Source organism: Carcharodon carcharias, chromosome 16 (genome assembly GCF_017639515.1).
Source record: "Carcharodon carcharias isolate sCarCar2 chromosome 16, sCarCar2.pri, whole genome shotgun sequence".
Classification (NCBI taxonomy): domain Eukaryota; kingdom Metazoa; phylum Chordata; class Chondrichthyes; order Lamniformes; family Lamnidae; genus Carcharodon; species Carcharodon carcharias.
Window position 1 is genome coordinate 113,844,403 of NC_054482.1, and position 21,989 is coordinate 113,866,391.

General features: G+C 44.4%; 1 protein-coding gene across 1 annotated transcript; it reads right to left on the minus strand.

Annotated features, from left to right (window-relative positions):
• Window positions 1-1,798: 1,798 nt before the first annotated feature.
• On the minus strand, window positions 1,799-21,528 carry ctbs (chitobiase, di-N-acetyl-). The gene is made up of 7 exons (XM_041207644.1): window positions 21,334-21,528; window positions 17,215-17,353; window positions 12,474-12,682; window positions 6,211-6,382; window positions 6,019-6,116; window positions 3,403-3,564; window positions 1,799-2,501 (listed from the first exon to the last, which is right to left on the minus strand). The coding sequence occupies exons 1-7, from the start codon at window positions 21,490-21,492 to the stop codon at window positions 2,319-2,321; spliced, it is 1,122 nt and encodes a 373-aa protein (XP_041063578.1). The 5' UTR covers window positions 21,493-21,528; the 3' UTR covers window positions 1,799-2,318.
• Window positions 21,529-21,989: the final 461 nt, after the last annotated feature.

Consider the following 21,989-nt stretch of genomic DNA (forward strand, 5'->3'; position numbering starts at 1 on the left):
TACTTAACCACTTGAGAGCCTAAGAATAGGAGGAGTAGGCCTTTTGGCCCCTCAAGCCTGCTCTGCCATTCAATAAGATCATGGCTGATCAGATTGTGCCTCCCCCCATCTCCTTTAACCTGCTGCTGCACTCTACCATGAATCTTGGATCTTCAGAGGCTGCCCTCTAATTGGAAAAAGCTAATTAAATGAACTGAACCCAGCAGAGTCAGTGCTGTGAAAGATCAAAAAACACAAGACTCTCCTTGGGACCAAAATCAGCATAGCCCCTCCTGTGACTTCCAGGTTCTTCAGTTCAATCACACCCACCCACCCCACTTCTCTCCTTTCAACACCACCACTCCCCAAACCCCCAGTAACTGCCTCAAACATCAAGGACAGAAGGGAGTCGCAATAAATTGATCATTATGTAACGACAGGCCAGGGAGATAGAGCACAACAGTCGATTCCACACAAATGGTAGTTATCCTATAGACTACTTTCAAGTACCTTTCTCTGAATGCATCTGCACAACTTTAGTAATCCTAACATCTTCAAGAACTGGTTGGGTTTTGTTGCAAAGACAGTGTTTAGTTTAAATTATTTATAGTTTTCCAAGGACATGGGTGTTTATTCTGATCACTGAAATGTTTTTCCTCGCCCTTCTGTACCTTGAACTGGATTTCACCGTGTTCCTGTAGTTGTGCACTTACCTAGGTCGTAATCTCACTTCAAAAGCTACTTAAATCACATTTTTAGAAATTAGGAAATTATGCAATAAAGAATCTCCTGCAGCAACATCAGTTTACTTTGAAGACAGCATTTTATTTTGTAAAAAAGCTAAACTATGCCTTTCGGGAATAGAAAATTGTAAAGTACTCAAGATAAGTCAAATAGTTACAGTGCCTTGTAATGTTAATTAAAAATCAACAACAGTAAACAGGATTGTTTGCTGAACCATTCAAACCCCATTATTTTCAGATCCCTTATCCTCCATTAAGTTCAAAATGATAACCACAGCAAAATAAAATGATGAAGGCAGTCAAGAATTATGTGCACCAAACAGACAGCAGATATACACAATCAATGGAAAAGCTGTAAGAAAAACAAATACCTGGAAAAACTCAGCAGGTCTGGCAGTATCGGCGGAGAAGAGCAAAGTTGACGTTTCGAGTCCTCATGACCCTTCAACAGAATTAAGTAAAAGTAGGAGAGGGGTGAAATATAAGCTGGTTTAAGGGGGGAGGGGGTGGGTGTTGTTGGGACAAGCAAGCAGTGATAGGAGGAGATAACCAAAAGATGTCACAGACAAAAGAACAAAGTTGTTGAAGGTGGTGATATATTATCTAAAAGAATGTGCTAATTAAGATCGGAGAGCAGGACAAGCAAGGTAGCTCTAGTGGGGGCGGGGTGAAATAAACGATGGATGGAATACATTTAAAAATAATGGAAATAGGTGGGAAAAGAAAAATCTATATAAATTATTGGAAAAAACAAAAGGGAGGGGGAAGAAACGGAAAGGGGGTCGGGATGGAGGAGGGAGTTCAAGATCTAAAGTTGTTGAACTGAATATTCAGTCCGGAAGGCTGTGAAGTACCTAGTCGGAAGATGAGGTGCTGTTCCTCCAGTTTACATTGAGCTTTATTGGAACAATGCAGCAAGCCAAGGACAGACATGTGGGCAAGAGAGCAGGGTGGAGTGTTGAAATGGCAAGCGACAGGGAGGTCTGGGTAATGCTTGCGGACAGACTGACAGTGTTCTACGAAGCGGTCACCCAGTCTGCGTTTGGTCTCTCCAATGTAGAGGAAATCGCATTGGGAGCAACAAACGCAGTAGACTAAGTTGGGGGAAATACAAGTGAAATGCTGCTTCACTTGAATGGAGTGTTTGGGCCCTTGGACGGTGAGGAGAGGGGAAGTGAAGGGGCAGGTGTTGCATATTTTGCATTTGCATGGGGAGATGCTGTAGGTGGGGTTGAGGAGTAGGGAGTGATGGAGGAGTGGAAAGCTGAATTGTTCCCTGAACTGTAAGTATTTAGTGGCAAGAAGTTTTCATCTGCCTGTCTTGAGAGCTGACCAGAGAGTTGGTGCATTTTGTAAACAACTTAAAATGCGGCAGCATATGAGAGAATACTGATAAGCATGCATACCAACATGTTGGGTGCATTAGTCCACTTTAGTGCATCTGTTCATTGAATAGAAATTTGTTACATAAAATGCTAAATCTGCCCCATAGATTTGCATTAATTTGACTTCTCACTTTGGAAGAAAGTCACTTTTTGTTGCTGCAATTACCAAAACAATCACATGAAGTTAAATGATTCAAGCTGGCAATTTTCCTCAGAAAGGGTACAGTGCCTTCCACATTTCTTCAGTTTGCATTGCTGCTGATGGATCATCATAGTTTAGGAGATTTCCATTCCACATGCCTATGCCACGGAGATTAAGTTTCTTGACGAGAGATGCTTTAATTGAAATGCTCTGTGGGTCATCATACCAGACCTCATGGTATAAGCCATTAACCTGCCAAGAAAATCAGAGTTACACAGATATGAGCTAAAGTACAAATGATTTAATAGACTGTTAAAATAACACAAAGGCTGTTCATCTGCTAACACCCCAGGGATAATTTCACGACAACTGCAGAACTGTGCTACTGTACTCAAAAAAAACTCACTTTTTAATTTATTGTTTCACTGTGAGCGTGACTAGCATTTATTGTATCATCTACAAAATGCACTGTAGCAATTCGAGGTTTATTTGACAACACCTTCCAAACTTGTCCTTCTAGGTGGTAATGTTCATAAGGGCAGCAAATGCATGGCAACACCACCACCTACAAAAGTTCCCCTCTAAGCCGCACACCATCCTGACTTGGAACTATATCGCTGTTCCTTCACCCATCCTTAGTTGCCCTTGAGAAGGTGGTGGAGAGCCACGTTCTTGAACCACTGCAGTCCATGTGGTGTAGGTACTCCCTCAGTGCTGTTAGGAGGAGAGGTCCAGGATTTTGACCCAGCGACAGTGAAAGAACTGAAATGATTTGGGTGCTTTGTAAATGCAATTGTTTTGTCAATTCTCCAACTACACACGTTTCCACCCTACAAACATATTCCCAACTCTGTTAATCCTCAACTCAGGTTATTGAATCATGAAAGGCTGCAATGCTGGCATTCTAACAAGGAAGCAACAGTGCATAGGTCTTCACTGTGCTGCAATACCACAAAATGCTGGAAACACTCGGCAGATCTGCCAGCATCTGGAAAGAGATGTTTCAGGTCTGTGACCTCGGTTTCTCTCTCAGCAGATGCTGCCAGACCTGCCGAGCATTTCCATCATTTTCAGTTTCTGTTTTTAATTCGAGATTTCCAGCATCTGTAGCATTTTGCTTTTATTCCACTGTGCAGCTACTGAATAGTCTTACCTTGTAGATAAAATATGGAGCTTTCTGGTCATCATCCCAAAATCTGCCAGTAATTGATTTGGGGAGTTGCTGCATGATCTTTTTATATGGGACCTGAGATCCAGCTAAATCACTGCAAGGAGCACCTCTAAAAGGAATACTCTGGATTACACACATTCCAGCCTGAAAAATACAAAAATGTGAATAAATAGTCTGTTATAGCACAACAGTTATATGGATTAGGCATGCAATCTTCAATCTTTCACTCTAAACTGTGAATATAATTACTTAGGACCCTTCCAAAATGCAGGAAGGGCATGACCAATCTCCAATGTAAAAGGTTATGACGGACAATTAGAGAAACTTAAATCTTACAATTAAGAAAGGAGGGTCTCATTAAAATATAAAAAGTTAAATGGCACATTTATAGACAGGGACAAAGTTGTAACTTCAAGTGGACAGTAATAAGTCTGAACATAGCAGATCAAGGAGTGATCCAGTTGATGTGTTTAAGATGATCAGATAGGGAGAAACCTCAGTTGGGGGAGCCCAGAACAGGGCAGTGATATAGACGAATGGATAAGGGAAAAAAAAAAATGGAGGCTTACAGCAGATACAGAGGGCTGAAAACAGCAGGCATGATTTAATATTAAACCTAGGCTCCTCAGGGATGATGTCAAGAAGCAGCACTTCACATGAAGGAAGTGGAATTCTGGAATGCTACCTCCCCAAAAGCTCTTCAGGCCAGGTCAGTTGAAGATGTCAAAACTGAGGTAGATGGATTTTTGTCTCACAATAACAATAAAATGCTTTTAAAGTAATAAAACGTTCCAGGGTGCTTTTCACAAGCTTTATCCAACAAAATTCTGAACCAGAGAAGGGCATATTAGGGCAAAAGCTTCAAAGACTTAGGTTTTAAGGAGAGTCTGAAAGGAGGAACGAGAAGTAGAGAGTCAGAGAGCTTTAGAGAGGAAATTTCAGAGTTTAAGGCTTTGGTACCTGAAGACACAGACATCAAGAGCAGAGGGATTAAACATCAGGATGTTTAAGAGGTCCAAACTGGCACAGTGCAGAAATCTGGGGGTGTAACAAGACTGGAGGAGATCATGGAGATAGGCAGGGGAGACTCCTCTTGGTGGTGGGGTGGGGCGCACGATTTGAAGGCAAGGGTGGGAGCTTTTAAAAAACATTGCTAGCCCGGGAGCCAGTGTACATCAGCAAACTCAGGGGAGGTAGCTGAACATGACTGGGTGCAAGTTAGAGCACAGGCAGCAGAGTTTTGGATGCCCTCAACTTTGCCAAGGGGATAATATAAAAATGTGGGAGGCTGGCCAACAATGCATTCGAATAAAAAAAACAAAGGCATGGATAATGGTTCCAGCAGCAGATAAGCTGAGGCAGGGGTGGAGTCAGCCAACACTACCAAGGTGAAAATAAGTGGTCTTAGTGGTGGCTTGGATATGTGTTGGAAGCTCACCTTGGCGGGGGGGGGGGGGCAAATATAACACCAAGGTTGCAAACAGTCTGGTTCAGCTAGAGACAGTTGGCAGCGAGGATGGTTTTGGTGGCAAGGGAAAAAAGTTTATGAAAGGAACTGAAAACAATGGCTTCAGTTTCCTGGTATTTAGTTGGTAGAAAGTTCTGTTCTTTCAGTACTGGATGTCAGACAGTCTGACAGTTTAGAGATAGTGGATGGGCAAATGAGGCAGTGGAGAAGTAGAGCTGGGCAAGTGTCGTCAGCATATATGTGGAAACTGAGTTTGTGGTCAGATGATGTCTCCAAGGGACAGAATATAGATGGAGGGGAGATCAAGGATAGGTCCTTAAGGGGATACTAGTGGCAATGATTCAGGAGCAAGAACAGAAGCCAATGAAAGCGAGTCTGAATGCGGCCGGATAGATAAGGAAGGAACCAAATAAGTGTCGTTCCACCCAGCTGGGCACCAATGGAGAGGCACTGGTGCAAAATTTTGTGGTCAAAGGCTATAGATAGGGTCAATAAAGGTTAAAGGGTTCACCTTTCTCAGTGAAGTGGGATATCATTATGACTTTGGTAAAAGCTGTCCCAGTTTCCTGATGGAGGCACAAACCAGATTGGTTCCGAGAAAGATGACAAGGATTTGTGAGGCAACATGTTTGAGAGAAGAGAGAAAGGACTTGGGCATTGAGGGTTATGGAACCAAGGCAAGTAGACGGAACTAAAACAGAAATCAGCCATGATCTAGTTGAAACATAGAAAACAGAAGCAGGAATAGACCATTCGGCCCTTGAATGACTGCATTCACCCAGGCTTGGAATGGAGAAGCTTGAGATTTACAACCCAGAATCATGTAGTTAAGGGAATGCTTCAGTAAAATAAAATAAAAATAGCACCAATAAAATGAACCCAGAGAACAAGCTAATGGATCAAATAGAAATTACTGAAAGGTAAACATAAGAGAGATTAAAATCAAAATTACAATTATATGTCTTGATTGAAGTCTGTAGTCCAATCTCATTTCTGGTGCAATGCAATCGACTCATTTCTCTAGAAAAGGGAATCAATGGGGCTGTTTGCACAGCAACAAGATAATAGTTTATAAGTGATTGTTCTAAATAATTAGGATAGCTGAAAGCCACACGACAATGAGACCTTACCTCAAGCAAGTATATGCAAGGATAGTCATAACCATACCATGGAACTCCCATCACTAGCTTTACTGGGGGAATACCCAGCTTGAGATATGCATCATAACCTAAATGGGTCAAAAAAAAACCCAATGAGAATCTTAGATTAACGATATGGAGGAAGCAGGTAGTTCCTGAACCAGAAAGTCATGTTGTACATACCTGCTAAGGTCTGGTCATACGGTGCATTTGCCTTTGCAATACAATCACCCCAAATTTGACTCTGCATATCATAGGACATCACAAATATAAAGTCACAAGAGTGTGCAATTGCTACATAATCATAGCATCGGCCATCTACACAGCCTGGTTTCCATGCCACGTCAAATGTGACCTGAAATGTCAAATAAAAACAGGTTAATTTTAGTTCATTCCTTATGCTGGATATCACCAGTAGTTATATGAGTTTTTAATAAGCACTCCCCCTACTGTGAATTTAATGGGAAAGAACATTTACAGGTTTATGACTGTATAAAACAAAGTACACTTTGGGGAACATTGTAAGCTAGAATCGTTAAGTTCTTAGGTTATCAAAATACTAATCAGGTTCCATTCCCCAACAGTCATGCAGTATCTTCCAATTTTTCTCTCCTCTCCTATAGCATCAAGTTGCGACCAAATTGTGGCAAAGTTGGACACCGATGGAATAAAAGTGAAAGTAACAGCATGGATATGTAGTTGGTTGAATGGCAGCAAAAGCAACAGTAAATTGTTTCTTTGCTTGCTTTATTTCTCAGACGGGAGGAAGGTATATGGTGAGATATACACAAGGGTTAATATTAAGACCACGGCAAATCTTGATCTATGTTAGTGATCAAAACTTGGTGCACAGGTCACAATTTCAAAATTTGCTGATGACAAAACACGTGAAGTATTATGAACTGTGCGGAGGATAGTGTTAAATTTCAAGGAGACAGAGACAGGCCAGTGAAATGGGCTGATTGGGCAGGCAAGTGGCTAATGAAATTTAATGCAGAGAAGGGTGATGTTATACATTTTGGTGGGAAGAATGAGGAAAGGGAAAATAAAGGATAACTTTGAAGGGGGTGCAGGAATAGAGGGACCTGCGGGTATATGTGCACAATCATTGAAGACCAGGTTGACAAAGCGGGAAGTACTTGGGATCTGGGTTTTATAATTAGAGGCAGAGTACAAATGAAATTATCAAGAACATTTATAGAAAACTGGTCCTGCTCAACTGGAGTATCGTGCCAATTCTGGGCACTACATTTTAGGAAGAACATAAAGGCATTGCAGAAGCAGTAGCAAAGTTTGATGAGAATGAATACAATCGCAAGGATAGACTGGTAAAGCTGGGGCTGTTCTCTTTAGAGAAGGGAAGGTTGAGAGTAGATTTGATAGAGGTGCTAAACATCATGAAGGGTCTAGACAAAGTAGATAAGAAATGGTTCCCATTGGTGGAAAGGTGAGGGCCAGAGGGCAACGATTAAAGCCACTGGCAAAAGGAGAGGTGACATTAGAAAGAAACATTTTTTTCCCCCCATGTGTAAAATGTAGGACCTGGAATGCACTGGCTGAAAGTGTGGTGGAGATAAGACTCAATCATGACTTTCAAAAGAGAATTTGATAATTATCTGAAGAGAAAAACACTGCAGGGCTACAGGGAAAAGGCAGGGGCATGGCTCTTAGAGTTGGCACAGACACAATGAGCTGAATGGCTACAGCAGAGGAGGTGGTCATTCTATGAACAGCAGTCCCAAAAGTGCAGGCCATGCTACATTAAAATACATAGTCACTTTGTCTGGGTAATGCTAGGCCAGACATCAAATGCTGGCAGGCAAATCATGTCTTTGCCCAATCTCAGCACTGTCACATTCCCTATAGAATGTCTGGCAGATAGTGATCAAATGGTGCATTTAATTATCTGTGGCAGTGACTCCAGGGGTAACTTGTGCCCTCCAACATCCTAGCTGAGATCAGATAACTCAGCACTTGTATGGTCCATGTAATTACTACCTTAACCAGAAGGCAGTGCGTCGAAACTCAAGAATTAAACAAAGGTAATCCGAGTTACTAAGGTCTGCAATGTGAAAACCGCAACAGTAGAAGTCGGCTTCAAACTCTCACAATGGGATTCTACAAGTCAAGTCAAGAATGTGATGGAATACTCTTTACTTTTTATTCATTCACAGGACGTGGGCTTCGCTGGCTGGGCCAGCATTTATTGCCCATCCCTAGTTGCCCTTGAGAAGGTGGTGGTGAGCTACCTTCTTGAACCGCTGCAGTCCATGTGGTGTAGGTACACCCAGTGTTAGGAAGGGAGTTCCAGGATTTTGGCCCAGTGACAGTGAAGGATGGTGACTGATTTGGAGGGGAACTTGCAGGTGGTGATGTTCCAACCTATTTGTTGCCCTTGTCCTTCTAGATGGTAGTGGCTGTGTGTTTGGAAGGTGCTCACTAAGGAGCCTTGGTGAATTCATGCAGTGCATCTTGTAGATGGCACACACTGCATCAACGTTGGAAGGAGTGAGTGTTTGTGGATGTGGTGCCAATCGAGGGGGTTGCTTTGTCCTGGACGGTGTCAAGCTTCTTGTGTTGTGGAAGCTGCACTCATCCAGGAAAGTGAGGAGTATTCCATCACACTCCTGACTTGAGCCTTGTAGATGGTGGACAGGCTTTGGGGAGTCAGGAGGTGAGTTACCTGTCACATGATTCTCAGCCTCTGACCTGCTCTTGTAGCCACAGTATTCATATGGTTAGTCCAGTTCAGTTTCTGGTCAATGACAACCCCCAGGACGTTGACAGTGAGGGGTTCAGTGATGCTAATGCCACTGAAGGTCAAGGGGCGATGGTTAGATTCTCTCTTGTTGGAGATGGTCATTGCCTGGCACTTGTGTGGCGTGAATGTTACTTGCCACTTGTTAGCCCAAGCCTGGATATTGTCCAGGTCTTGCTGCATTTGGATATGGACTGCTTCAGTATCTGAGCAATTGCAATTGTGCAATCAGTGAACATTCCCACTTCTGACCTTATGATGGAAGGAAAGTCATTGATGAAGCACTGAAGATGGTTGGGGCGAGCACAGTACGCTGGAGGAACTCCTGCAGTGATGGCCTGGGGCCAAGATGACTGACCTCCAACAACCACCTTCCTTTGTGCAAGGTATAAATCCAACCAGGGAGTTTTTCCCAATTCCCATTGACTCCAGTTTTGCTCGGGCTCCTTGATGCCACACTGTCAAATGTGGCCTTGATGTCAAGGTCAGTCACTCTCACCACACCTCAGGAGTTCAACTCCTTTGTCCATGTTCAAACCAAGGCCGTAATGAGGTCATGAGCTGAGTAGCCCTGGTGGATCTCAAACTGGGCATCAGTGAGCAAGTTATTGCTATGCAAGTGTCGCTTGATAGCACTGTTGATGACCTCTTCCATTACTTTACTGATGATCAAGAGAAGACCGATAGGGCAGTAATTGGCCGGGTTGGATTTGTCCTGCTTTTTGTGTACAGGATATACATGGACAATTTTCCACATAGCTGGGCAGATGCCAGTGTTCTAACTGTACTGGGACAGCTTGGCTAGGGGAGTGGCAAGTTTTGGAGCACAAGTCTTGTGCTATTGCCAGAATATTGTCAGGGCCCATAGCCTTTGCACTATTCAGTGCCTTCAGCCATTTCCTGATATCACATGGAGTGAATCAAATTGGCTGAAGACTGGCATCTGTGATGTTGGGTAAGCCTCCGGAGGCAAAGATAGATCATCCACTTGGCACTTCTGGCTGAAGATTGCAGCGAATGTTTCAGCCTCATCTTTTGCACTGATGTGCTGGGCTCCTCCATCTTTGAGGATGGGGATATTTGTGAAGCCTCCTCCTTCAGTGAGTTGTTTAATTGTCCACCACTATTCATGGCTGTATGTGACAGGACTGCAAAGCTTAGATCTGATCCATTGGTTATAGGATCGCTCAGCTCAGTCTATCACTTGCTGCTTATGCTGTTTGGCACACAAGTAGCCCTGTGTTGTAGTTTCACCTGGTTGACACCACCTTTTTAGGTATGCCTGGTGCTGTTCCTGGCATGTTCTCCTGCACTCATTGAACCAGGGTTGATTCCTGGCTTGATAGTAATGGTAGTGAGGGATATGCCAGGCCATGAAGTTACAGATTGTGTTCGAGTGCAGTTCTGCAGCTGCTGATAGCCCACAGTGCCTCCTGGATGCCCAGTCTCAAGTTGCTAGATCTGTTCAAAATCTATCTCATTTAGCACGGTGGTCATGCCACACCGCATGGTGGAGGGCATCCTCAATGTGAAGGCAGGACTTCTTCTCCACAACAACTGAGAGGTGGTCACCCCTATCGATACCATCATGGACAGATGCATCTGCTGCAGGCAGGTTGGTGAGGATGTTTTCCCCTCCTGTTGGTTCCCCCACCACCTGCTGCAGACCCAGTCTAGCAGCTATGTCCTTTAGGACTCAGCCAGCTCAGTCAGTACTGGTGATGCTACCAAGCCGCTCTTGGTGATGGACATTGAAGTCCCCCACCCAGAGTGCATTCTGCACCCTTGCCACCCTCAGTGCTGGTGTTCAACATGGAGGAGCACTGATCCATCAACTGAGGGAGGGTGGCACATAGTAACCAGCAGGAGGTTTCCTTGCCCATGATGCCATGAGACTTCATGGGGTCCAGAGTTGATGTAAAGGACTCCAAGGGCATCTCCCTCCCGAATGTATACCACTGTGCTGCCACTTCTGCTGGGTCTGTCCTGCCGATGGGAAGGACATACCCAGGGATGGTTATGGTGGAGTTTGGAACCTTAGCTGTAAGGTATGATTCTGTGAGGATGACTATGTCAGGCTGTTGACTGACTAGCCTGTGATAGCTCTACCAATTTTGGCACTAGCCCCCAGAGGTTAGTAAGGAGGACTTTGTCGTTGTCATTTCCGGGTGGTCCATCCGGTTTCATTCCTTTTTTGTGACTCTGTAGCGGTGTGATATAACTGAGTGGCTTGCTAGGCTATTTTAGAGAGCATAAGAATGGGTCTGGAGTCATATGTGGGCCAGACCAGGTAAGGACAACAGATTTCCTAAAGGACATTAATGAACCAGATTGGGATTTACAACAATCGACAATGGTTTCATGGTCAATCAACTTTTAATTCCACATTTTTATTGAATTCAAATTCACCATCTGCTGTCCCCGGGATTACCCTGGGTGTCTGGATTAGTCAGCAACAATACCACTAATGCCATTGCCTCCCCCTCTGATGTTAAGCTTTATGTGTTGCTGCAGTGCCAACAACACAAGAAGCTCATCATCCAGGACAAAGCAGCCTGCTTGATTGGCGTGCCATCCACCACATTAAACATTCACTCCCTCCAACATCGGCATAGTGGCAGCAGCTACCATCTACAAGATGCACTTCATCAACTTGTCAAGGCTTCTTCAAAAGCAACTTCCAAACCGCCCAACCTGCACTGCCTAGAAGAATGAGGTGAGCAGGAAACAGCATCACCTGCAAGTTCCCCTCCAGGCCACACACAGCAACCTGACTTGTTACTATATCACTGCGCCTTCACCATCAAAATCTTGGAATTTCCTCCTTAACACTCAGGGTGTACCTACATCAAATGGACGGCAGTTGTCGATCACCTTCTGAAAGGCAGTTAGGGACGGGTTATGAATACTGTCCTTGCTTGTGACACTAACATCCAATGAGTAAAGAAAAAGGCAGTTTTTTTTTTTAAGCTACTTAACCAGTTCCTGAATTTCAGTGTAACCTTTTGCATGCGTCAGTGGGAAATTACCAAAGGATCTTATCGACGTAGTATAAACAGAACTTTGTGTCCCCATTATGCAGTGTTTTCACAGAGTAAGAAAGAATCTGTTTACAATAGGAGGAGGGTCAGTAACCAGAACATCCAGGTTTAAAGCAATTCCAGAGAGAGCGAGAGCCATGTAGGCGGAAGAATTTTGTCTCAAAGCCACAGGTTATAATGATCAGCAATGCACTACCTGAATGGCTGAACCAGATTAAATATGCTTTGAAAGTTAGGATTCAGATAAATACTTGAAGGGAAAAAGTATTTATAGGTAAGGTTGTGGGGTATCAGAGGAGAAAACGGGACAAGCAACAGGCACAATGGGCTGAATGGCCTCCTTTGTGCTGTACCATTCTTAAACTTATTAAAAGTTACAGTTTGAGCCATTGCCATCCCTGGAAGCTGGGTTTCAATTCAATTTCTAATTCTGGACTACAAGTGCTGCATCACCAATTCTGCGGCATATTCACTTTAAGCTGATCCAGCCAACAATGACTGTGGTCCCAGCAGCCTTGTAACAAGATGGTGCACTAACAAATAGTAGCAAGAAATCATCATTTTGATTTACTTATCTAGAAAAATATCCTTGTTGCTTTACCATTACATTGGAAGTAAACTGCCCCATTTTAAAAATGCTCCTTTACCTGAGACCCTGGGATTTCACGGTGGAAGATTTGTGTGGTTTCGTTTACCAACTGAGTTAGTGCGTAATATTCTTCAGATTGAAATTCAACAGCTTCCTCCAGATCCAAATTAATTCCATCCATAAACTGGCTTTTTGCCAACTTTACTTGATTGTTGATCCAAATCATTCGGTTAGTTGGGTCTATAATGTCCTTTATTGGCACAGCTCCTGGTGAAGGGTGAAGAAACAACTTACATTTATACAGCACCATTCACAAAACATAGTATTCCAGGGCACTTTACAGAGCTGTTTATAAAGTGTGACCACTATTGCTTACAATGCAGATGCTTTAGCTAACATGTGACCAGCAAAGGCCCCACAAATAGGAAATTAGTTAAAGGACAGTTTGGTATTTTGGCAGTGTTGAGAGAGGGATAATTGATAAGGACTCATTCTTCAAACTGAGTCAATGGGGATCTTCTACATCAACCTGAACCTTTGTCTCAGAATCACAGAACCTCTGGCAATACAGCACTCCCTTAGTATTGCCCTCGTGTGTGTCAGTTGCTGGAGTAAACCCAAAACTTCTGACCCAGAGGGAGCAAGCAAATGCAGTGTCAAAAGCACAGTTAAATAGGTAGATTGAGGGAGCTTAAGAGGAGAGGTGATGCTTGTGATGAGGGTACAAGGACGGTTTTACTGTCCTTTTTTTTAATTAACTCATGGGTGTCACTGGCTAGGCCAGCATTTATTGCCCATCCTTAACTGCCATTGAGGTGGTGCTGAGCTGCCTTCTTGAACTGCTGCAGTCCATGAGGTGTAGGTACAACCACAGTGCTGTTAGTTCCAGGATTTTTACCCAGCAATAGTGAAAGAACAGCAGTATATTTCCAAGTCAGGATGGTATGCGGCTTGGAGGGGAACTTCCCACGCATCTGCTGCCCTTGTCCTTCTAGATGGTAGCAGTGGTGGGTTTGGGAGCTGCAAAGGAGCCTTGGGGGGTTCCTGCAGTGCATCTTGTAGATGGTACACACTGCTGTTACTGTGTCAGTGGTGGAGAGAGTGAATGTTTGTGGACGGGTTGCCAATCAAGCGGGCTGCTTGCCCTGGATGTAGTCAAGCTTCGAGTGTTGTTGGAGCTACAGGCATCCGGGCAAGAGGAGAGCATACCATCATATTAATGACTTGTGCCTTGTATATGGTGGACAGGCTCTAGGGAGTCAGGTGGTGAGTTACTCACCACAGGAATCCTGGCCTCTCTTCTGCTCTTATATCCACAGATATGGCTAGTCAGTTCAATTTCTTGTAAAAGTTAACCCCCAGGATGTTGACAGTGGGGGATTCAGTGACAGTAGTGCCATGGAATGTCAAGGGGCAATGATTGGATCCTCTCTTGTTGGAGATGGACATGACCTGGCACTTGTGTGGCATGAATGTTACTTACCATTTGTCAGCCTAAGCCTGGATATTGTCTAGGTCACAGGATCTTTACGGTGCAGCTTTTTGTCTATGTTTGAGCCAAGGCTGTAATGAGATCAGGAGCTGAGCGATCCTAGTGGAACCCAAACTGAGTGTCGGTGAGCAGGTTATTGCTAAGCAAGTGCCGCTTGATAGCATTGCGGATGGCCCTTTCCATCTCTTTACTGATGACCAAGAGTAGAATAATGGGATGGGAATTGGCCAGGTTGGATTTGTCCTGCTTTGTGTGTACAGGAGATACCAGGGCAATTTTCCACATTGTCAGACTGATGCCAGTGTTGTAGCTGTACCTGAACAACTTGGCTAACGGCATGGCACATTCTGGAACACAAGCCTTCAGCAGTATTGCCAGAATGTTGTCAGGGCCCATAGTCTTTGCACTATCCAGAGCCTTAAGCCATTTCTTGATATCCCATGGAGTGAATTGACATTGGAGTCCCCCACTTGAGTACATTTTGCACCCTTGCCATCCTCATTGTTTCACCAAGTCATGTTCAACATGGAGGAGCGCTGACTCATCAGCCAAGGGGGAGAAATAATAACAGCTGATAGATCCACCACTGATAGTGGTCAAAGAGAAGTCTCAGTGGGACAGAATCAGAAAAGCGGAGCATGAGTGCTGGGCCTACGTTCTGGACTCAATTGTGTAAGATTTTAATTAAACTGCAATCTGCTTTCTAATTCCAGACATATTGCTGCTGTCATAAAATTAAATAGGTGGAATATTCATTCGAAGTTATCAAAGACAATATGCCCTGTCATCTTTTATTTAAAGCTCCATGTTAACAGTTTTCCATTTTAACTGTGCTCATATTTGGGATACGAGAGTGTTGGGAGGATTGGAAGTTCATGGGAAGGGGTGGGGCGGTTGTCGGAGGGAGTGCCGTGGGGTGGGTCTGGGTCTTTACAATAGTTACTCAGAAGTTAGAAGAGGTTTTAATTCTTCTAATTTTTTCTGAATAATTATTTGTGTAACACTGTTGGAGCCATCCGAAGTTTGGGATTTAAAGCACATTTTTGGATTGTTCCCAGCGCAGCGCAATTGTCCAGAGAAAGTTCGCACTTCTGGGCAATTGCTGTGCAAACCCTTACCTGAGAGCTTCCCAGAGGGATTCCCCAGCGCATCTTTGTGGTAACCCCCCCCACCAACACCAAATCCAACGCTGAGGAGCTCAGAAGAAGTTACAGGCCTATATAAATACAAGTTGTTGCATCAACAAAAATTGAAGGAGGGTCTCTTTTATTCTGAGCATTGGAGGGCTTATTTTTTCCCCCATTAGCCTTTGCAAGAAATTGGAGATTAAATTTTCAAAGCTTTTAGTTCAGGTAAGTGATAAATTTATATAAATATTTCAATTGTGATTTTCTTCTAAGCACTTCTCAGAATTAGCAGAAGAATGTATTAACAGAAATCATGAGAGCCATGAGTAAAAATTTCACAGCTGGTTGCATATTTTGTTGGTCAGAAACAAGAACAGATTGCTCACTTTTGGTTGCATCCGGACCATCACCACCCTCTGGGTAAAAAGAGTTTTTCTCATATCCCCCCCTAAACCTCCTGCCCGTCACCTTGAACTTGTGTCCCCCCCGTAACTGACCCTTCAACTAGGGGGAACAGCTGCTCCCTATCCACGCCCCGTAGCCTTGTACACCTCGATCAGGTGACCCCTCAGTCCTCTCTGCTCCAACGAAAACAACCTCCTTGCATAAATGTTTCACCCCAGGCAACATCCTGGTGAAGCCGCACGCACGCACGCACGCACGCACGCACGCACGCACGCACGCACGCACGCACACACACACACCAAGGTCCCTTTGTTCCTCAGAACTTCCTAATGTCATGCCATTCACTGAATACTTCCTTGTCAAATTACTCCTTCTAAAGTGTATCACCTCACACTTCCTGGGGTTAAATTCCATCTGTCATTTATTTGCCCATTTGACCATCCCGTCTAAATCTTCCTGCAGCCCAAGACACTCAACCTGTTAACCACCTGGCCAACCTTTGTGTCATCCGCAAACTTACTAATCCTACCCCCTACATAGTCATCTATGTCATTTATATAAATGACAAATAATGTGCCGGAGGATTGGAGGGTAGCTCATGTTGTTCCGTTGTTTAAAAAAGGCTCCAAAAGTAAACCAGGTAATTACAGGCTAGTGAGCCTGACGTCAGTAGTAGATAAGTGGTCAGGATATCTAACTTGTAGGAACATGTGAAAGATAAGTCTGATGGTTCCAGTGATGTCAAATGCAATATGCCTCTTTCATTAGATCTCCACTCTTTCCCCCAAACAATCTATGCCTAGACTTTCCCCACTCCCAGCCCCAATTCTCCACCGCCTTTTACCAGAATCCTCCTGAATGCTACATAATTATTCCTTTCCTACAATCCTAGATCATATGACCCCAAACTCTATCATGAACACAGGTGCTGAAACATAGGGAAAATTACTATAGAAAAGTTAGTGCAGAAAGAGGCCATTCAGCCCATAGTGTCTACGACAGCCAAATATAGAAGAAATTAGCCACTCTTTTTTAATCCCACTTCCCAGCACCTGATCCATAGCCTTGCAGGTTACAGTACTTCAGGTGCAGGTACCTTTTAAATTGCGCATCAACCACTAATTCCAGACGTCCACATTTTCCTCATAATAGGGGACCCAGCGCAGATCCCTGTGCTACGCCACTGGACATGGGCTAATACGTTCCAGGAATATGTTGTTCGGATGTGGGTGTTGCTGGCTCGGGGCCAAAAAGGCTTTTCCTCATGTCCCCCCTAATAATCATCTTAAACCTATGCCCCCTGGTAACTGACTCCTCAGTTAGGGGAAACAGGTCTTTCCTGTCTACCCTACCTAGGTCGCTCATAACTTTGTAAACCTCAATTAGGTCACCCTTCAGCCTCCTCTGTTCTGAGGAAAACAACCCTAGTCTATCCAATCTTTCCTCACAGCTGCATTTTCCTAGCCCTGGAAACATTCTTGTAAATCTCCTTTGTACTCTCTGCATAGCAATTATGCCCTTCCTGTAATGGAACAGGGAATCATGAAGACAGCAAATGCATGCTCATTGTAAATGTTCTAGTATTGTAGACTGAATGTAGAATATTTAGCAATGGCTGTATCAGAGCCACAGAGGAAGTTCAGCACTGTAAGATCAAGAAGGGACAGAATAGCAAAGTCAAGGCTGTGTACAGCATGTCCCTTTGTGATTCTCAATAATACAGCTTGCATTGGAGGACAGGAAGAATATTTTTCTTCCATGATAAAATTAGTTACCTTTTAGGACAACTCGAACTTGATTTGCATGAGCACGACACAAAAGATCAGGGTCATACGTCCCAAAAGCTGCAATGGTCGTGACCTTAGACCAGTCATAATGCTTCCAATCTGCACCACCAACGTCAAAGACCAAGACCTGGTACAAAAACAGAACTGTCAGCCACAGTAAAACATGTCGCTGGCCTAGTATTCCAGAGACCCAGGGTAATGCTCTGGGGACTAAGGTTTGAATCCCACCACGGTAGATGGCAAAATTTGAATTCAATAAATAAAATCTGGAATTAAAAATCTGATGTTACGAAATAAGGTAAATGAGCTTGTGGTGCAGATTGAAATTGGCAGGTATGATGTGGTGGGCATTACGGAGACATGACTGCAAGGGGATCAGGACTGGGAGCTAAATAACCAAGGATATACATCCTATCCAAAAGATAGGTTGGTTGGCAGAGGGGGTGGGGTTGCTTTGTTAGTAAGAAATTAAATTAAATCGATAGCAAGAAATGACATAGGGTCAGATGACGTAGAATCTGTGTGGGTAGAGTTGAGGAACTGCAAAGGTAAAAAAACCATAATGGGAGTTATGTACAGGCCTCTGAACAGTAGTCAGGATGTGGGGCACAAGATACACCTGGAGATAGAAAAGGTGTGTAAGAAAGGCAAGGTTACAGTGATCATGGGGGATTTCAATATGCAGGTAGACTGGGAAAATCAGTTTGGTAGTGGATCCCAAGAGAAGGAATTTGTGGAATGTCTACGAAATGGCTTTTTGGAACAGCTTGTGGTGCAGCCCAATAGGGAACAGGCAATTCTAGATTTAGTGATGTGTAATGAGGCAGATTTGATAAGGGAGCTTAAGGTGAAGGAACCCTTAGGAGGAAGTGACCATAATATGATAGAATTTACCTTGCAATTTGAGAGGAAAAAACTGGAATCAGATGTAATGGTATTACAGTTGAATAAAGGCAACTACAGAGGCATGAGGGAGGAGCTGGCCAGAATTGACTGGGAGATGAGCCTAGCAGGAAAGACAGTGGAACAGCAATGGAAGGAGTTTCTGGGAGTAATTTGGGAGACACAGCAAAAATTCATCCCTAGGAAGAAGAAGCATACTAAAGGGAGGACGAGGCAACCATGGCTGACAAGGGAAGTCAGGGACAGCATAAAAGCTAAAGAGAAAGCATTAAATGTGGTGAAGAGCAGTGGGAAACCAAGCGAAACCACAAAGACCAACAGAGGACAACTAAAAAAGAAATAAGGAGGGAGAAGATTAAATATGAGGGTAAACTAGCCAGTAATACAAAAGAAGATTGCAAGAGTTTTTTTTAGATATATAAAGGGTAAGAGAGGGGCAAAAGTGGACATTGGACCGCTAGTAAATGACGCTGGAGAAGTAGTAGTGGGGAACAAAGAAATGGCGGAGGAACTGAATAGGTACTTTGGGGTCAGTCTTCACAGTGGAAGACACGAGTGACATCCCCAAAGTTCAAGAGAGTGGGGATAACTTCTCAGGATGGTGGCCGGTGACTAGTGGAGTTCCACAGCGGTCAGTGTTGGGACCACAACTTTTCACTTTATACATTAATGATCTAGATGAAGGAACTGAAGGCAGCCTGGCTAAGTTTGCAGATTATACAAAGATAGGTGGAGGGACAGGTAGTATTGAGGCGGCGGGGAGGCTGCAGAAGGATTTGGACAGGTTAGGAGAATGGGCAAAGAAGTGGCAGATGGAATATAACGTGGGGAAGTGTGAGGTCATGCACTTTGGTAGGAAGAATAGAGGCATAGACTATTTTCTAAATGGGGAGAGAATTCAGAAATCTGGAGTGTAAAGGGACTTGGGAGTCCTAGTAGTTAGGAAGGCAAATGCAATGTTGGCATTTATTTCGAGAGGACTAGAAAATAAAAGCAGGGATGCGCTGCTGAGGCTTTATAAGGCTTTGGTCAGACCACATTTAGAATATTGTGAGCAATTTTGGGCCCCGTATCGCAGGAACGATGTGCTGGCCCTGGAGAGGGTCCAGAGGAGGTTCACGAGAATGATCCCAGGAATGAAAGGCTTAACATATGAGGAACGTTTGAGGACTCTGTATCTATGCTCGATGGAGTTTAGAAGGATGGGGGGGGGGGGGGGTGCGCGGGTGGAGATCTGATTGAAACTTACAGAATACTGAAAGGCCTGGATAGAGTGGACGTGAGGAAGATGTTTCCATTAGTAGGAGAGACTGGGACCAGAGGGCACAGCCTCAAAGTAAAGGGAAGACCTTTTAGAACAGAGATGAGGAGAAACTTCTTTATCCAGAGAGTGGTGAATCTATGGAATTCATTGCCACAGCAGGCGGTGGAGGCCAAGTCACTGAGTGTATTTAAGACAGAGATAGATAGTTTCTTGGAAAAACTCAGCAGGTCTGGCAGCATCGGCGGAGAAGAAAAGAGTTGACGTTTCGAGTCCTCATGACCCTTCGACAGAACTGATAGTATAGACAGATAGTTCTGTCGAAGGGTCATGAGGACTCGAAACGTCAACTTTTTTCTTCTCCGCCGATGCTGCCAGACCTGCTGAGTTTTTCCGGGTAATTCTGTTTTTGTTTTTGTTTTGGATTTCCAGCATCCGCAGTTTTTTTGTTTTTATATAGATAGTTTCTTGATTGGTAAGGGGATCAAAGGTTATGGGGAGAAGGCGGGAGAATGGGGTTCAGAAACTTATCAACCATGATTGAATGGCGGAGCAGACTCGATGAGCCGATTGGTCTAATTTCTGCTCCCATGTCTTAGGGTCTTATATTTTCTCTTATCAATATAATTGCCTCCAGGATAAAGGGATAAGAAAGAGCTGATAAACTGCTCAGGTTACCACCAATGTTGATCTAAAGGCAGCCAGGAGAGAGAGAGAAAAAAGCATCTAATAGAAGATAATCTCTCCGAACTTATACAACAGTGTTGTTGACAGGAGCTGAATCACATGAGGAAAGACACGAGCTCACATCCCAATTCTCCATTGCAAGTATTGTTGCTCAATTCACTTCAAAGATAACTTCAAGTAAACAAACTCTTTTCACAAAAGGACTTTAATGCGACAGAACTTAAAACTTTGCATTCAAAGTAAAGTTCTGCAGACATCAAGTATTTCTACCGTCAGGCCAACATGACTAGACCAGAACAGAACTCAGTATCTTTGGTCCAACCAGCAAACTACCATCCCAATCCCCACCCACCAACAAAGCCTGTACTGCGTCTGAATGACATCTTCCATTGCCCACAACATGCATTTTATAGTCTCAAATGAAAATGTTAAGTCAGTGTTACTTCAGCAGTTTTGTGATGTGGACCCTTTGACTATCAAAATTGCATCATCTAGTCTGGCACTTTTGTACGGCCATGAGAGTTATTCCTCTTTTTGGAGAGCTCATCTTTCGGTTAAGTTTTTTTTAAAATTCCTTCATGGGAAGGGAACGTTACTGGCAAGGGCAACATTTATTGTTCATTCTAATTGCTCTGAGAAGGGATGGTGGCAAGTCTCCTTAAACCACTGCAATTCATAGAGTTGTGAGGGAGGGAATTCCAGGATTTGACCCGGTAAGAGCGAAGGAACAGCGGTAATAGTTCCAAGTCAGTGTGTGGTTTATTCATTCTTGCAATCACGCAATTATTCATTGCAATCTTTGCAAGATTTTTTTTTTTTTAAAAATTGGGTAGTGACAGAACAGAATACCCAAACACATCCAGCCTGAAAGTTATATTGCTGGAGCTCTTGGTGATGTCACACTGCCCACTTAGCAACGTTACTCTGAATCAAATGCTAACGTCATCAACTGCAGAACAGTGACAGTCAGTTGATACTAACGTGGGTTGAAAGATGTGCTTAGCTGTATTCAGTTGAATCACGGGGATGGGGGCATTGGGATGAGAGTGTGGGTGGGTGGGAGGGAGGGAGGGAGAGAGGGAGGGGGCTGAACCACATGAGAAAAAACAAGTTCACATCCCAGCGCCCCATCTCCTTCCCCATTGACAATGCCCCAGCTCCAAACCCCCAACGGGGCCCCCCCCCCCCCAAATTCCCAACGGGGGGCTCAAATCCCCGCCCCCACCCCCACCCCCATCATCCCACATCCCACTGACCTCGAACGGTTTCTCTCCGGACACGGGCAGGCAAAGGGCCGTGTCGATGCACGGACAGTCGATGGCGGCAGCACCCAGGGCCTGCAGGAGTGACACGGCCAGGGCCAGGGCCGGGGCCGGGGCCAGGGCCGGGGCCGGGGCCCGACAGCGAAACCTCATCGCCCCCCCCCACCGCGCCAAACACTCCACCGGAAACTCGGTCTGCCGGCCGCTGCCCTTTTAATCAGCTGACCCGGATGTGACGCACGGTGGCCCCGCCCCCACCGCTTCCGGAGTTCTACCAACATCCGGGCTTCCAAGACAGGGAGCCCAGCGTCTGGGTGGCGAGCAGCCGAGACATAAATCACCTTGTGGGCTCCAAACATGACCACAACCCACATTCCCCCCCGCCATTTCCTGTCAGATACTGTGGGTGCTGGAAATCTGAAACAAAATCAGGAAATGCTGGAAAAAGCTCAGCAGGTCTGACAGCTGTAGATGGCGTAGATTATTATAACACCGCCTCTACACCTGTACATTTCTTGAAATGCTTCAATTTGGAGCCCCAATGAAGCTGTCAATGAGATTGGGCGGCTGCACAGGACACAGTGACATTGCAAGCAAGAGTGCAGGAAGAATTCAAAGAGCAACTAAAGGCTGTCCTGGCATTGGCCAGG

What these genes read in the sequence shown, in the direction of transcription:
- ctbs (XM_041207644.1), bottom strand. Translation starts at nt 21,492, where the DNA reads ATGAGGTTTCGCTGTCGGGCCCCGGCCCCGGCCCTGGCCCCGGCCCCG. An exon ending in GTGAAATCCCAGGGTCTCAG is followed by an intron (nt 6,383 to 12,473) that starts GTAAAGGAGCAT and finishes TTGACATTTCAG; the next exon opens with GTCACATTTGACGTGGCATG. An exon ending in GTATGACCAGACCTTAGCAG is followed by an intron (nt 6,117 to 6,210) that starts GTATGTACAACA and finishes TGACCCATTTAG; the next exon opens with GTTATGATGCATATCTCAAG.